At 35.4% G+C, this 18,249-nt stretch overlaps 1 protein-coding gene across 1 annotated transcript in view; it reads left to right on the forward strand.

The window, feature by feature from the left end:
• Nucleotides 1-18,249, forward strand: part of LOC131163813 (calmodulin-binding transcription activator 2) — a 69,992-nt gene that overhangs the window by 2,763 nt on the left and 48,980 nt on the right. Inside the window, exons 2-4 of the mRNA XM_058120583.1 lie at nt 2,375-2,494; nt 4,680-4,795; nt 4,913-5,001. Of these exons, the coding sequence (XP_057976566.1) occupies nt 2,375-2,494; nt 4,680-4,795; nt 4,913-5,001 (325 nt within the window). The remainder of the gene's footprint in view (nt 1-2,374; nt 2,495-4,679; nt 4,796-4,912; nt 5,002-18,249) is intronic.

The following is an 18,249-nucleotide window of genomic DNA, read 5'->3' on the forward strand; positions in this document are numbered from 1 at the left end:
AGTTGCCGGGTCATATGGTGGGTACTTGGAGAGTATTTTGGTATGATTTTAACCCTACGAAGGCCTCTTATATCTAATGGGTGGGTACATCTGCCTCATTCTTAATTCTTGCTAGCTTTTAGAATCTCTTAGGACCTGATTAGTTGTGGAAAATACTTTTATTTTCATTTTTAAATTGTCTAAAGAATTATGAAAATTCCACCATATTTTTAAAATTTTCAAGATTTGTTTAGGAAGTTAGAAAATGGAGAGTTTTTTTAGTTGTGCAAAACGAATTTTTTTATTTATTTCAAGAGCTTAAAATAGTTACAAAAAAGACAACAAAAGATAACTTATTTTTCAATTTTCTAGAAATTATATAAGGTAGTGTTTGGGAGCATGGACTTTAGCGTTTGGATTTGGATCTATGTAGATTGGAAGAAACCTATACAATTTTATACTATATTTTGTTTAAATCCATGCAAACCCACTTCCAAGATCAGAATTCTATGCTCTTGCGCATGGTAAGAAATCAAAAATCTAGTAAATAATAAAAAGATGTTTTCTAGCTTTCCTGTTCAAATTCTGAAAATTTTTAAAAAAAGGTGGCATTTTTTTGTAATTATTTGAAAAATTAAAGTGTAAAAGTAAAACAATTTTGGCAAGCATAGAGTGCCAAATCTTTTTAATGTTTTCCATTGTTTTTCTTGAAATGTTGTAAAACTGAAAAAATTGATGACTTTTTTATAATTCTTTGAAAAAACAAATGGAAAATGAAAATTGTTTTCCACACCTGCAGATGCCGTTAAAGTTTTCATTTTTTCTTGCATTCCTATGACACAATAATCTGTATACCTTTTCTTCAATCTGTTGAGGACGTCCATTGCAGCCTGTCACTTTGTTTCATTATCTAGCCCTCCATTTGGTTTGTGGAATGAAATTGAAGCAGGAAAGGAATCTAGGGATGAATGGAATCAAGGTAGGAATGGAATTGCTTTTGGAATGGCGCGCTTGATTAGTAACATGGAATGACTGTATGAATCCAGTTCCCTAATAAATTATCCTTAAAATAAGAATTATTATTATTTTGGCCTTTTGTATTATTTATAATGTCCTTGTTGTTATTATTATTTTAATTATTATTTTATTAGTAATAAATATTATTATTAGTTGTTATTATTGTTATTGTAATTATTATTAGTTATTGTTTTTATAATAATAATAACAATCAGTATTATTACTATTTATTGTTGCTTTTGTTTGATTATTATTTTTGTATTATTTTTCATGAAAGTGATTATTATTAGTGTAATTATTATTGTTTATTGTTGTTATTAATATTTTTATTTTTTTTATAATAATAATTATCCTTTAAATAATAATAATTATTTTGCTTTATTGTTGTTGTTGTTGTTGTTATTGTTTTACAATAACAAATATTATTTTTATTGCAATTGTTATTAGTTGTTATTATTTTTATTATTTTTATAATAATTATTATCCTTAAAATAATCATTATTATTTTAGTTTTTTTTATTATTAATATTGTTCTTGTTATTATTATTTTACAATAATAAATATTTTTATTTTTATTGCAATTATCTTCGGTTGTTATTATTTTTATTATAATAGTAATAATAATTAGTATTATTAGCATTTGTTGTCGTTTTTAGAAATTTTTTCATTATAAAATTAGTTTGATTCCATGGAATGAAGATGGATTCGGGCCTATTTGCAGGAATCGTATTCCAGCCGGAATATGATTCCTTTCTTAATTCCACAAACTAAACACAAGAATGTGATTCCATTCCTGAATTCCATTCCAAGCTTGATTTTGCTAACAAAACCGCCGGGGGGGGGGGGGGGTAAGTGCTGATCATTACACGTTTGTATTTTTGGCATCATTTTTTTTTTTAAATTTTTTGATAAAAGAAGAAGATGTATTATGAGCGAGCGAGAGAGAGAGAGAGAGAGAGAGAAATTACATCGTAGGCAAGGACAAGAATTCCTCAATAAAGCTAAAACAAACAAAAAATAAAAATACAACTACATAGACATTATCCAAGAAAACCCCTCTTTAAACCCTTTCCGTCATAATTCACTGAGCACTTCAAATTTGCTAATTCCTTGACTCTTCTTAACCTTAGATTTACCAGCATCCATCTGAATTTCATTTCCTCTGTAATCTGACATGTGTAGACCCAATTCATCTAACAAATGCTGAGTTAGAACCCCCTCCACCCCTCCTCAAAAAAAAAAAATAGAAAAACAAAAGAAATATTTAACTTGTCATCCATACTCATTCCTAAGTCTAAGTTGGCTTCTTGTAGTTGTAGATGTTGATATATTTATGGACAAATGTTTCATTGTCTTATTTCTTATGTTTGATTTGCAGATATTCAACAAATACTCTTGGAGGCACAAACTCGCTGGTTGCGGCCTGCTGAAATCTGTGAAATTCTTCAAAACTATCAGAAGTTCTATATTGCCTCAGAGCCTCCCAACATGCCACCTAGTATGTTCATAATAATTATCAATGTTGTTTTTTCTTTTTTGTTGTTGAGCACATCATTAACTAAATCTCTCATGGTTACATGAAGATACACGTGTGCTAGGAAATTAAGTATCTTCTACAGTAGGCCTTTAGTTAGTTATTGTTAAATCTTGACATATGTTGTTGGCCCACAACCTAATAGCTTTAGCATGTAGGTAAAGTGGTAATCTAAACACGGGTTCTAGTCTCCTTGCCTGCGTTCATAGTTTGGTGCTTAAAAGATTATTGTATACCCTTTAATGGGTGTTATTTATCGTGTATTTCTCCATGTTCAGGTGACTGTTAAAGCTTGATATTCATTTTTGGAGCTTTTAGATAAGTGGTAATCTAATAGTTATATATTTGCTTTTTCCTTAATGTGGATTTGCATTCTGTCAAAAATTCATGAGACATCTACAGCAGAAGGGGTTTTGTGTTGAAGTTTTTTAATAACTCCCATTAATGCCCAACTTTGATTGTTTGCTTTTGTAAATCTTAGCTATAGTTCCCTGGGAGATATTACATTAAATTTTTAAATAATAAAAATTCATGTAGGATCCTACTATAAACTTAGTTCATAGACTACATAGCATAATATGGTAAGACTTGCCTAGTGTTCCTTTTCTCTTGAATGTGCATATAATTTGTCCCTTTTTAACGCATTTATCCCATTGAACTTGTGGTTTTTGATGCATACAAGTCTTTTTGTTGGAACATTGATACATAACTGATGGAATGCTTAAAGTTTCTCCATTACCCGATAAAACTGTTAGATTACAACTTTACCTAAAACCTTAAGCTATTAGGATGTAGTCCAACAATGTATATCAAGCTTTAACACTCCCTTACGTGAGCCCAACAGCACGTGGAGATAAACATATGATAAATAACACCTATGAGAGGGTACACACATTTTTTTAAACATCACTCAATAAATGCAGGCAACAAGACTAGAACCTAGGACCTCTCCGTAACTAGCTCTGATACCATGTTAGATTACCACTTTACCTAAAAGCTTAAGCTATTAAGTTGTGGGTCAACAATGTATATCAAGCTTCAACAAAAACGATCTTGTCAATATCAGTATAATTGATCTTTCCCCCGCAATGGCTATAGCACGAACTCCTGAATCTAGAGTTGTTTGCCATTCCAACCCAATTCCACAATGCACTTTTTGGCCAAAAAAACAGAACTGCTTGATGTTGCATATTAGAACTCATTAAAGCCCGATTTGCATCATTATGCTCGATAAAATGAATAAGGGAAGCTCCAATATATATGAATATTTGTCAAAATTTTTTGCCACCAACCTTATCGTCTGTTGGTTACCATTTATATCATTTTTAACAAAGGGATATTTTGTTTCAAAGAAAAGAGGAAAGGGAGGTTGCATCCTCAAACAACTCAATTTTAAAAAATGTAGGCACTGATTAAAAATGACATCTCTTCCCGATAATTAGACAATCAAATCCTTGACACCCCTTAAAAATTCCCAAAACTGCAGCTTGATAAAAAAGGCACAATATAATCGATAATTCTACCATCTAAGGCTAGAAAACTGAAACTGACTTATGCATGATGTGAGCTGAGAAGACAACTTGGCAGATGGTCCTAAGGGAGTATAGACAGCAATTTTTTGGCTGATTGGACAGAAATTGTTACTTCAGTTGTTTGTTTGTCTATTTTCCAATTTTGCATTATCGTCATTTCACGTCCTACAGATCCATTTGGACATGACACTGGCAGATTCCTCATTTATGATGGTCAACAGTCCTCTGATAAGCAGGGCTAGTTATTTTTAGGTTAATTTTTATTTTTTGCAGTTAACCTGTTCATATATTAATTAATCTTTGTGAAAAGAAGAAATTGGCTACAGTATTTAATTCAACTCGACAACATGTTATCTCTTTTGGTGATACTGACAGCAAATAGGTAAGCTTTTAGGTGTTTCATCATTCATGCCTGGGACCATATCCAAATGTTCCAAGCATTACCTTGATAATTTGATGAATTCATTGCATTGGAAAAGAGCTGCATATGTATTGAAATGCTAATTTTATGATTTTTAACATCATCGTGTTCACTTTAAAGAACTCTTTAATAAAAATTTTCTTTTAAGTAGCTATGCTTTTAAAACTTTTTTCTTGACATTCATTTGTCATGTCAGGTGGTTCACTTCTTCTTTTTGATCGGAAGGTTTTGAGATACTTCAGGAAGGATGGACACAATTGGAGGAAGAAAAAAGATGGCAAGACTGTGAAGGAAGCTCATGAGAAGCTGAAGGTAAATGAGGAAAGAACAATTTTGCTTGAATCCTTCCTTTGCTGATGTTATCAAAATTTGCATTGATTTTGTGAACCCATTTCCGTTTAAGAGGTAACATCTTGTAAACAATTTTAGGTTGGAAGTGTTGATGTGTTGCATTGCTACTATGCCCATGGAGAAGAAAATGAAAAATTTCAAAGGCGCAGCTATTGGTTGCTTGAACAGTGAGTTTGAACCTTTTCTGTAGATTTTTATTTGGTTCATGCAGAGTTCATTTTTGCTGAACTTCCTTAGAACTTATTTTCATGGCTGTATTGTTTTTCCTTTTTTGTTTAAAATGACCGCTTTTTGACTGTGGGTACTATATATGTGGTCCACTTTTCCTTGGATTTACTTCTGTCCCATGAAATCATAAACTTCCTGATGCATATGGTTCCCTTAATTATATTCCAATGGTCCAGCTTACTATGATTGACTTAATATCCATTTTTACTTGAAAAGATAAATTAAAGATTGAATTCTGTTATTCAGCTTTAATTTCTTATGTGAAATTCTCCCAATCGTACAGCTGGAGATCATCTGTTTGCAAACTGCTAATGCTAGGATAGCTACAAAATTATCTCAAGAGATCCTGGCCTGAAAATGCATACAATAGTATTTACTGGTGTGAGACCATGTGACTGTCACCAAAATCACATCGTTAAGTTTTAAAAGAAATATTCAAGGTGACCTGTAAGGATCTTAGGAAGTTATTTGTTATCTATGAATGAACATTTTTTTAATAGAAAGAGAATATCAGTAACAGAAGAGAGAGTTACAAAAAACAGAACCTCCTAAAAATGCAATTACAATAATGTCCCCATCCAATCCCTCTGAAGAACAGCAACAGAAGGCAAACTCCCCGTAAAAATCTCAAAAAGTGTGCCCAAAACATGGGATTCCTTCGACAAGAAAAGCTCCTATGTGCCATAATATATGGATTTGATTTGTCACTAAAGATCCTAGCACTCCTTTAGGGCCACAAAGTCCGACAAAGAGTGAACATGGCACACTTCCACAAACCATTCCTTTCTTACTCCTCGCAGAACCTCAGAACCATTCCAACAGAAAAGCGTTGGTATTTTGTGGCAGTATCACCGCCTCATCAAAAGCAGAGAATTATACCAAAGTTCTTAGTGACCTGACAATGGAGAAAAAATGCTCACTGGTTTCACTAGACCCTGACCACACAATGCATACATTCAGACTCCAAACTCATAGCCTTATAGATCCTCCTCACCTGCAACAAGTCATTAGTATTTGTCCTATTGAGATCCACAGTCCACATGGAAGCCCTGATCTTAAAAGATGCCTTAGTCTTCCTAAGAACAGTATTAAGGGGGGACGAGTGATAAAAGTTTTCAACCATTGATATTGGAAAGATTTTGTTGTAGTAGTATTGGAAGTATCCCTGATGCTCAAATCATTCATTACTCGAGGAATGCAAGATTCCCAAGCTTTCAACAAAATAGTAAGCTCATCAACCTCTCCTTAATTGAGATTCTCAAGAAATAAAAATCCCAAGAGAGCTCACCTCCGACATTTAATTGGGGCATTATGAACGAAAGACAGTCTAAAAGATACAGAACCAATGACTCCATTGAAAGCTCAGCCCCCCAAAAATTTCCTCCTAAAACTGAATGAGATTCCCATGACCGACTTTGAACTAGGGAAGAGGGTAGAACAAATGAGCGACCCGTGATATAATCTTCAAAGGGCTCGCATGACAAGCATTACCTCCATAACCATTTCCTAACTAAAGAAATGTTTTTAGACACCACATTACCAAGGATCAGATCCCGCCTAAGTCTTCTAACCATGTCCCAACTAACATGATGATCCCTCGTCTTAGCAGTTATCACCCATACCTGGCCACCAAAAATCTCTTATAAACCTCTCCAGGAGTGCAGCCACACTTGCAAGAACTCTAAAAAGAGAAAGAAGATAAATAGGAATTTTAAAAAATAAGTGCATTAATGAGAGTACTACAACTTGCTAAGGATAATAAGCCCTCTTCCACCCATTTAGCCTTATTCTCCATCAGCAGATCTCAAAAAGCAAGAGCATTAGGATTGCCTCCAAGAGGAAGAGCCAAATAAGTCAAAGCCAAACAAATATTGTGTAGAAGGTTAAACAGAAAATTCCTCTTAACTTATCCCTCCCAATGTTAATGTTGGCCACTCATATTTAGAAATGTTCTTCAATCCTGAAATTTTCTCGAAAGTTTTAGTTAAATTTATTTTTGTTTTTTGAAATTTCATTGTACTATCTTTGAGAAAAAGAATGTTTTCGTCAACAAATGGAAGGTGGGACACTAGAACTGCCTCCTCACCTACCCTTAGGCCATGGATCACATTTAGGCCATGAGCATGACTAATCATCCTACTCAACACATCAACTGCTGACGTAAATAAAAAAGTTGCAAGAGGGTCCCCTTTGTCAATCCCCAAAGAAGACTTGTTGACCATTCACTACAACAGGCATAGGCATTGTAGATAAACAACCTTTAATCTGTTTGCTCTTGTTAAAGCTTGATATACATTGTTGGTCCATAACCTAACAACTTATGCTTTTAGGTAAAGCAGTATCGTAACAATGCATTAGAGCTGGCTACCAGGAGGTCTTGGGTTCTAGTCTTGTTGCCTGTTTTTGTTGTGCGGTGTTTAAAAAGTGTTATCTATCGTGTGTGTGTGTGTGTGTCTTGACATGCTGTTGGGCTGCATGTGTGGGGTAGTGTTAGAGCTTGATGTATATTGTTGACCCACAACCCAACAGCTCAAGCTTTTAGGTGAAGTGGTATCTTAACAGCTCCAAACTAGCACAAGACCCTTCTTGGCCATAACCTTGTCTAGAAATCCTAGATCACCATCTCGTAGGCTTTTTCAAAATCCAGTTTAAGTACTCCTCGCCCTCCCCTCTTTGTAACTGTAACGCCCGGAACCCTTAAACCTGTGTCTGGCGTGTTATACCTGATAAAATCCCTGATAATCCATAATCAACATATACGCAGCGGAAAATATAATTATAATCTTCCAAAAAATATAATACCAGAGTTTACTACTTCCTATCTAAATTTCACAATATCCATCCAACACCTGGTTTTCCATATATACATACATCTCCAAAAGCATTTCAGTATTTTCACAACCATTATATTCTCAACAGGCTTAAAACATAACAACATAAATAATTACATCAAAAACAACATCAACATATACCCTGTTTCTTTATATTCCTCAAAAAGACTAAATACCCTCGAGATCCCTAAGCCCGACCTCGAGAATGTCCTGAAAAAGAAACATTCATATTCGGGTGAGACACATTTCAGTAAGGGAAGAAACATACATATTAAAATAGCGTGTGACCAACATGAGGTAAATAGATATCATTTTTATTTCATTTGCAAATCATCATATAACATTGAAATCGTTTTCTGAACCTAAACAATCACATGCAAATATTTAACCCACGAGATTACCCAAGGATATGGGTGATTACCCGCCCATACAAGTAGCACCCCTTTGCTCTGATACTTAGGTAACCCTAAGGTCACAATTAAAACATGTCAGAGCACTCACCTTACTTAGTAAGCCCTCAAGTGTTGGATTAATCTCGTACTCACACAGTTCAACAATAGTTTACCCGCAAAGACTCTAAGGATAGGGAAATCTACCCGCCCATATAAGTAGGTTCCTTCTGCCCTAGTACGTTATGCGGCTACTGCCACATCTGTAGCTTCTAGTGTACTTGCCTTTCTCAGCAAACCCTCAGGCGAAAGGTACGCTTCGCCCAATCGTAACATGTTCTACGTACATACATACTTTTAATATCATAATACATCATTCTTTCTATCATTATTCAATCATACACATTTGTTCATATTCATAGCTTAACATTGCATTGCATTTCACTTTAAGTGACTCTTTCCCATTTGTATCATTCACGTTTCACATTTCATTTCATTGCATTGTCATTCCATTATCATTTCATTGCATAACATTTTCTTTTCATTCCTTCGTACTACAGCTGGTCTTTAGTCATCATTTGTTAGTCCACATAGAAATGCGCTAGAATTTGCTAACATGACTGTCTTTCAGCTATCTTACATTTACATGGTTGCATTTAACATACACAGACAACGTAATCCATATCATATTTTATTCACAGTATTTTACTTATTTAACCTGCATCTCATACATTTAACATATATATGCACAAAATGTTATGCCACACTATTTAGTAATAAAATTCATATACATTCCTTACAAAATAAGGCAACCCATAATTAATATTTATACACTGTAAATACATTTCATTTCTTATTTAATTCATCAGGAAATTCTTCACTTTCATTCGTTTACTTTCACATATATATAACTATATCGACAATCCTAGGCTCAGAAAACATAAATTTCATGGCTGGCATTTTAAACTCACATAAAAACATATATTCATAAATAACACATAATCATTTTTAATTCATAAAAACCTGATTTAATACATAAATTTCCCCCTTACCTGAATTCTCGAACTACATCGACAAGAATCCGACACAGAAGCCCGCGGCGCTCACCTAGACCCTAATTCAAAAATCCTAGTTCCATTTAAATTATTTCTAAATAAAATACTATTTAAATATTTTCTAGGGTCATAATTTTCAAATTAACAGTTATATCCGCAAATTTAACTAATTTGCCAAATTTTCCAAATCCCACTCTCGCTTTGGAGTGGGGCTTAGAAAACCCCAATTGAAAGTTTACCTATGTCAAAATGACGACAATCGCGATTAAGACTACGTGGTGGTACCCGATCGTCGATTTAATCGCATATTTACAGAGAAATTGGGAAAATGGGGAAAAGTTACCTTTCCCCAAGAACAGTGCTTAAGCCGATTCCACGACAAATCTGCTCCAGTAGAAATGTCGGTGGCGGAGTCAGGAATCCAATGGAACCTTTTGTTTTCCGATCTGCCACATACTCATCGAGAAATTGAGAGAGAGAGAGATGGAGACGGAGAGCGAGCGTTGGAGTGTAGAAGGAATTCTCAGGGTGGGGGTCGTGTCTTCTGTTATGCCAAATCCAATTTCAATCTGGATGATAAGCATCCAGATTGAATATATAACATATAATATAATATCTTATATTATAATATTATAATACTATACATCTTTTCAATATACATATATATTTATATATATATATCTTATTTCAATTAATTTTTTTTTTAAATCCAATGTAATAATGTTTAATTTAATAACTAATTATTTAATTATTTAATTTATCTTAATTTAATTTAATTTTTTTTTATTTTTCCCATGCCATTCCTTTTATTTATTTGTTTGTTATTTTATCTATTTTTTTTATTATTTCAATCATTTTAATTTTCTTGGTCTTTACAGTAACATTCTCAACCACCTCCTTAGCAACCAAAACTGCATCTAAAATTTGTCTATCCTTAATGAAGGCAGACTGCTTCAATGTAACTATGCCTCCAGCAACGCTTCTTATACAGAAGTTAAAAGGCTAGTAACCAAACTAGTAGGTTGAAACTCTCTCACCTCACTAGAAAGCTCCTTAGAAATAGGAGCAATAATGTAGAGTACACAATTTTCCCCACCACCCCATTCCAATGAAACTAATGAAAAACTCCACATAACATTCTCTTGAATCATCTCCTAACTATCATGAAAGATGGCTAGTGTAAATCCATTAGGGTCCGGGGCCTCCCCCCTCTCCATCTCTCACTATCCCCCCCTACCAAACAACAAACCTTCTCTATGCTGAAATTGCTCTTTTACTAAATAAGCTAAGTTCCTATCAATGGGACTCCAACCAAAACCCTATAAACATTATATTGTGTAGACAACTCTTAGTATACAACTTCCTATAAAAATCATTGCTTCCCATATGTGCGTATGATCTGGTACTACATGCCCCATCTAACCCTACTCCTTAATATGACCTCTTTTCCTCCTTTCCTTAGTGACCCTATGGAACAATTTGGAGTTGCAATCCCCCTCTTTCACCCACTTTATCCTCAAATTTTTCCGCCAATTAGGTTCTCTTGGAAAAGGATCATCAGTAACCCACTACTAGGATAAACCCTTTTAGCCCTGTCCTCTTTGTGAACGCTTCTAGCCTTATCTCCTTCGCCTACTGAATTACCCTCTTCCTATCTATCCAAACACTCAATCTCAACAAGAATAATATTCTTTTGCTCGTTTATGTTGCAAAATCTCTTTATTTCACACTTTGAACTTGTTTTCACAAGCTTCAATCTATTGAATAAATTTAAACTCACCCACCCTTGAAAACAACCTTCTCTCCACCAAGTCTTAATGCAATCCCTGAAGGAAGGGTGTGTTAACCATGTATTTTCAAATCTAAATAGGGTTGGATCCATTTGAATCAGATTAGCATCAAATAACTTTAGGAAACGGTAAACACAAATTTGCCAATATGAAAAGAGGCTAGCCTACTCGTGAAGCTACCCAAGTGAAATGACCATAAGCCAAAGCGACATTCCCTAAGACCACATTCTTGAATAAAGGAATTGGACATTTTATGCTACAATTCACCCTAGAACCCCCTAATCCATCAATAGCAAGCTGAATGACATCAAAAAGAAAGAAAGAAAACCATGCATTAAGTAAAAAGTAGGTTTGTAAGTAGATGTAAATTGCCATTACGCAAAATGCCTCATGTCTATGAAAGAAAAATACCCAACCACGCACTCCCACAATTGCTAACCTAATGTTCTACAGTCTACAGAACAAAACACCCGATCTCTGAACCTAGACCCCAAAATACTCCTAACTAGAATGCACCCACCTCCCTTAATTTAGACTCATGAAGGGACAAAATATCAAGAGAAACCCTACTCATTGACTCTTTCACCACCCTATGCTTACTACTATTTTGCAGCCCTTGAACGTGATCGAAAAGAAGCCTCATTTAGTTTCACTAATATTGCCCTAACTCCTACATTTTTTTTTTTTAAAAAAGGGCATCTTGGTGCACAAAGCTCCTGCATATGCAGGATCCAGCGAGAGGGGGGGGGGGGGGGACCACGATAGGTCTATAGTATTCAATCTTACCTTGCAGTTTTGAAAGAGGTTGTTTCCATGCTTCGAACTTGTGACCTCCGGGTCACATGACGAAAGTTGCCTGAACTCCTACCTTCCTTTTCATAATTAACAGAAATGGCGAGTAACTAATTTTTCGCTTAAATTTGAAGCCTTCTTCCTCTCCTTGCAATCCCTTTGTTGATCCTTATGTTTTTCCTATTAGGGTCACAAGACAAGGGCCTAACTTATCAAGAAGGGTTTGAGCATCCTAATTGCCCCTCTCATCTACTAGAATGTCTATGCAAATCCCCTCATTGGTAGCCTTTTTTGGCATAATATAGATTTTAGAGTAGTATTAGTATATTCCTTTTTAAATTGCTACACTTCTCAATGGTGCCCTATATAGTTCATTACTAGTATTATGAACCACTCCACTTGCAAAGGATTCATAAATTGAACTTGGAATCACAAAAGGTGAAACACTGAGATTAAACCCGGACTATACTTGGCTAGGCTCCTCCAAGTTCTAAACCATTTGGAACATTACTATTCCCACCTACGATGTGTGCAACAAGGTTGCTCCCTTGTTATTCTATTGCATTCATGTGCATTGCAATGTCTTGTTTCTTCTTCTTGTTACCCTCTTGGCCCACCTTTGCCACTCTCTTTCTCTTTGATGCAAGAGAGGCATGCCCTAGACTAGAGGTAATTCCAAAATGAAGATTTCAATTCCCAAGATTTTGAGTAGAATCCATTACATGGCTAAATTTACAAACTACTAAACTTGGGGACAAGCAAAATGAATTAAAGGACTCGGTTGAAATTGTTGAAGTATCTAGTAAATTGGAAGACCTAATCACAGCAATAGGTCTCTCCCTTTATTTAATGATATGTATTAAGCACATACCACATTGCCCTTACCGACTCACCCGTATTAAAATAGTATTAACAAATGCTAAATGACCAAAATAACCAGTAACACTCCCCTGCAAGTTGGAGTGTAAACATCATATGCTTCTAGCTTGTCACAAATGAATCTAACATGAGCACTCCCAGTGGTTTCTTGAATAAATCCATTGGTTGGCATTTAGACTTCACAAAAATGGTTATAATGAGCTTCTAGGCAAGTTTCTCCTGAACAAAATGACAATCAATTGCAATGTGTTTTGTGTGCCCATAGAAGACTGAGTTTGAGGTAATATGAATGGCAACTCGAAAGTCACACGTCAACTTCGTAGACCGAGAATGTGGAAAACGAAGTTCCAATATGTTTTGTAACTAAACAACTTCACATGTAGTGTGAGCCATAGCATGATTCTCTGGCTCAACACTTGACTTGGTCACCATAATTTCTTTCTTACTCTTTTAAGATACCAAGTTACCATGAGCAAAATAAAATAATTGGCTGTGAATTGTTTTTTGGAAGGTGTTTCCACCTAGCATCTACATATCCTAAATTACTGAATCTAAGTGTGACTCTGTTCTTGATATAAGAGACATTTTCAAGGTGCACCTTTGAGGTATCTCCATATGTGAATTGCAATATTCTATTACATTTTTATTGGAGAATCAAGAAATTGGCTTAAAACACATTGTGAATGATATATCTAGTTGTGCAACTATGAGATAGTTCAACTTTTCAACAAGTCTTCAATATCCTCTAGGGTTAACCAAAAAATCACCCATATTTGGCACTAACTTGCTATTAGGATTCGTGTATTGTGTGGACCCCAATAGTCTAGTCTTATAAAAAAGGTCAAGAACATATGTCCTCTTTTGCAAACGGTTCCCCATACGAGATTTGGATACTTCCATATCCAAGAAGTATTACAATGGTCCTAAATCTTTGGTCTGAAATTTAATCTGTTGAAAATGCTTTAGGTGCTGATCATCATCATTAGTCATCACAATATCATCCGCATACACAACAAGTAGAATCCTATCATATGTCATATGATGATAAAATTCAGAGTGATCTACCATGGATTGTTGAAGGCCAAACTCAAGTATTACATTAAATAATCATCCAAATGATGCTCTGGAAGACCGCTTTATACCATGCAATGTTTTCTTGAGTCGATAGACTAAGCTTGATTCACCTTGAGCAATAAACCTAGGTGGTTTCTCCATATAAGCCTCCTTCTAAACTATTTAATAAGGCATTCTTCATATCTAATTGATATAGGGGTCAGTGACAAGTTGTGGCAAAGGAAATGAACAAATAAATTGGGGCAAGTCTGGTGATTGGGGAGAATTTTACCAAGTTGTACACTTGAGTATATCTCTTAGCAACAAGGTGGACCTTCAAAAGAGCCATAGAACCATTAGGATTGACTTAATGCATGCATCTCTTCAACCATTGCAGTCTTCCATCTAGAATGGGCTAAAGGCTTCAGAAATAGATTTAGGAAAAGTGATAGTAGATAGGGTACTTACAAAACAATAATATAAGGGTGACAAGAAGTTGTAGTAAACAAAATTAGAGATGGGATGCTATATAGAGGTGCTTTACTTTTATTAATAGCAACGGAAAGATCAACATCTTCAGAAATGGGAGCATTGGACGAGGAAATTGAAGGTGTATTAGTAGAATATGGAGGGGGCTCTCGTCTCTTGAGCCGCCGTCGTGTATACACCTGCAAATTAGGATGATTGAGCCAATAAGAAGGACTCAAACTAGATGAAGAAGTAGGCGGATGATTGGGAAAGATAGTAAGCCATAATTGAGAAGGTTCAAAGAGGAATGGACTCATCAAGGCTAGAAGCACTCAAGGACTTAAGAGTAGCATAGTGTAGACTCAAAGAATGTAACATTGGCACAGATAGAGAAATGATGCAAGGTAGGACTATAGCAATGATATCCCTTTTGAGTACATAAGTAGCCCAAAAAACACATTTTATAGCACGAGGATCCAATTTATCCACCTCACAGGTTAATTGATGAACAAAGGATACACAATAAATATGTGAGGAGGCAAAGAGAATGAAGGAGCATTTGGTAAGAGAATAGAGTGGGGGATTTCACTACCAAGAGTAGAGGGTGGCGTTCTATTGATAAGAGAGTAGGAAACAAGTATGTCATCTCTATAAAACACTTTGGAACATTGTCTTATAAAGTAGAATGTGAGTGACTTTACGAGTATCTTTATTTTTCCTCTTTGCAACTCCACCTTGTTGTGGAGTGTGGGCACAAGATGACTCATGAAAAATATAGGTAGTGAATTGGGTACTGAAGTACTCCTTAGCATTATCTTTATGAAGTATCGGAACAGCCAAATCAAATTTAGTCTTAGTGTTAGAACAAAAGGCACAAAGCATATGAAAATGATCCTTTATTAAATAAAGCCAAGTCATCCTTGAATAATCAACAACAAAAGTTAAAAAGTATGGAAAACCTAAATTTGACATAACTTGACTAGGACCTCAAACGTGAGAATGGACTAACATGAAGGGGCTTACTTCTTGGCAAAGGAAGTAAATGGAACATGATGATGCTTTCTCAATTGGCAAGATTCACCCAAAGACTTGACTCAAAACCCAAAACTAGGAACATTTTTTTTTAAATCTTTTCTAATGAAGGATGACCAAAGTGACAATGGATGGGGTGGTGTAGTAGTAGTGTAGGCAATATAAGGAGATAGCGACTCAAAGTGGTAAAGTCCATCTTCATGTCTTTTGCCAATCGTCTCCTTGTCTTCAAATCTTGAATGAAAACTAAATGAGGAAAGAAAGTTACTGAAGAGTTCATGAATTTTGTAATCTTTCTAATTGACATAAGATTGAATAGGGAACTTGAGAATATAGAAAATATAAGAAAGAGAAATATAGGAAGTGGGTTTTATTGTCCCTATTCCCTAAATAGTAGAGTAGTGGGCCCATTGGTGACATGAGGTAGACTTTCATAATACTAGAAGGTGGAAAAAAGAAAGTAGTTATACTTGTCATGTGATCAGTAGTGGCTAAATTTGTATCCCAAGGGCTAGTGTGAGAAATATTGGGTTACTGGCAAGCTTTAGGGTTGCCTATTTGAGTAAGAGATACAATAGAAAGAGAAGCTTGTTGGGATGTTTGATACTCTTGGAACTTGGAATACTCTTCCTTGAATATACAGTAAGTTGCTCCCCACTTGAGCCCGAAAGTGTGGAATCTGTGCTGGCTGCATTGGCATGCTGTGGTGGTTTATTGAGAAGATCCTAACACTACTTGATCATATGACCTCCTTGTCCATAATGAGTGCACTTGCAAGGGGGATCTCTACCATGCCCATGTTAAAGCTTGATATACATTGTTGGCCTACAACCTAACGACTTAAGCTTTTAGGTAAAATGGTAATCTGACATGGTATCAGAGCTCTGGTTGTTAGGAGGTCTTGGGTTCTAGTCTCGTTGCCCGCATATATTCTGTGGTATTATTTATCATTTGTTTATCTCTCCACGTGCTGTCGGGCTGCATGTGCGGGGGAGTGTTAAAACTTTATATACATTGTTGGCCCACAACCTAACAACTTAAGCTTTTAGGTAAAGTGGTAATCTAACAGTCCATCCCTTCTATCATGACCACCTGGACCACCATGAGAACTTCTATATTGTTTGATGAAAAACCAGAATCATCTTGTGCAACAAAAGCAGTCTTCTCAGAGCTAGAAGTTGAAAAATTGAGGAATATGCATTGGTGGAAGCTCGAAGGATGTAGGAATAAACATTGGCAAAGGATGGCAACTCTGAACTACCAAGGATTTGGGGCTGGACTATCTCAAACTTGGATTTCAAACTTGCTAGGACCCAGAGAATTGTCATATGCTCCTTCTTGTCTCCCTATTATAACTGAAAATACTCCATGGATAGATTGTACATATGTGTAATATTAATAGAATATAAGAGCTCAACATAATTCCAAATCTTTTATACATACAAATGCATGCACACCATGGAATTCCAATTTTTCTTAAATCCATGCTTCTTTCCTTTTGTCGTGGCTAGGCTTGGATTAAACAAGCATTTAGACTTACCTAAGCCTGTCAAATAGATCTTGACAGCCTTAGACCATTGCGCATAATTCTTTCCATCCAAATTTTGTTATTTGCAGCAATGATGAAGGAAGCATGCTCTCAATATTCATGGACTCCATCCTAGCAGCCACAAACTAGACCTGACAATAAACAAGATTAACGGCTGGAATAACCTCAAACAAGGTGAACAAGTCACAAACAAATGAGCATTATACTGCCACAGCCCCTAGGAACCAACACAGAACTCTAATGGTACCAAACAACCATTAACAAAGTTCTATGAGTGAACAAGCTGGAAAGGTTGGATCTTTGAACAAAATACATGACCAACTACATGATATTATGGCACATGGAAGTATTTAAGACAATTTGGAAGAAATTAGTGCAAAAAGTTTGTGCAAAACAATCTCATGCGGCGTGTGGAGTCAGAGTTGCCAGCCTGCGCTGAGGGCTCCTTTGGCTATGAAATTTTGCAGGCTTATATATCAGCAGGTTGTGGCTAATTATGGGGCTGATTTTGCAAAATATGAAGGAGTTCTTGAGATTCTAAAAGGGCAACAGGATCTTTCGGTGATTTCACTACAGTGTTTTCTCGCGACTCTTACTTGCTTTTGGTCTATGGTGGTGCGGATGATCCTTCTATATGTGCAGGTTTGTATAGGATTATGAGGTTCAGGTTTGGTTTGGTAGAAGCTATGCACTTAGGGTTCAGGTCTTGCTTTGATACGATGTTGGATTACCGCTTCATCTAAAAGCTTAAAGTGTTATGTTGTGGGCCAACAATGTATATCAAGCCTTAAAACTCCCCTGCATATGCAACCCGATTGCACGTGGGAAAGAGAAACAAACACTAAACAAGAAGGAATGCTACAAACAAACAATAAATGCAGGCAACAAGACTAGAACCCACAACATGGCAACCATAGCTTTGATACCATGTTTAAGTATTTGGTAAATTGGAAGACCTAATCACACTAATAAGTCTCTCCCTCTATTTATAATATATATATGAAGTACATAACAATGACCACAATACTTTTACTAACTCACGCATACTAACATAGCAATAACACATGCTAAATGACCAAAGATGTTAGGTAACAGAAATCAAATACCACTTTTCTAAAATAAAGCAAAAACAAAATAAATTGTTTGGAGAGTAACAATAAATCAAATTATCAAATGCTCCTTGGTTTTGGAGAATTGCTAAATATTTCATAAAAATGACGTTTGTGTGGCCGCACATTTGTTTTTCTTGTTTTTTGGTTTTTTGTTTTTTATTGCAAAAGAAAAAGAGGAAGAATAAGACATCGCCCTATAAAAATCTGGACAAACTAGAAATAAAGAACTAAGAACAA

Source organism: Malania oleifera, chromosome 9 (genome assembly GCF_029873635.1).
Source record: "Malania oleifera isolate guangnan ecotype guangnan chromosome 9, ASM2987363v1, whole genome shotgun sequence".
Taxonomy (NCBI): Eukaryota; Viridiplantae; Streptophyta; class Magnoliopsida; order Santalales; family Ximeniaceae; genus Malania; species Malania oleifera.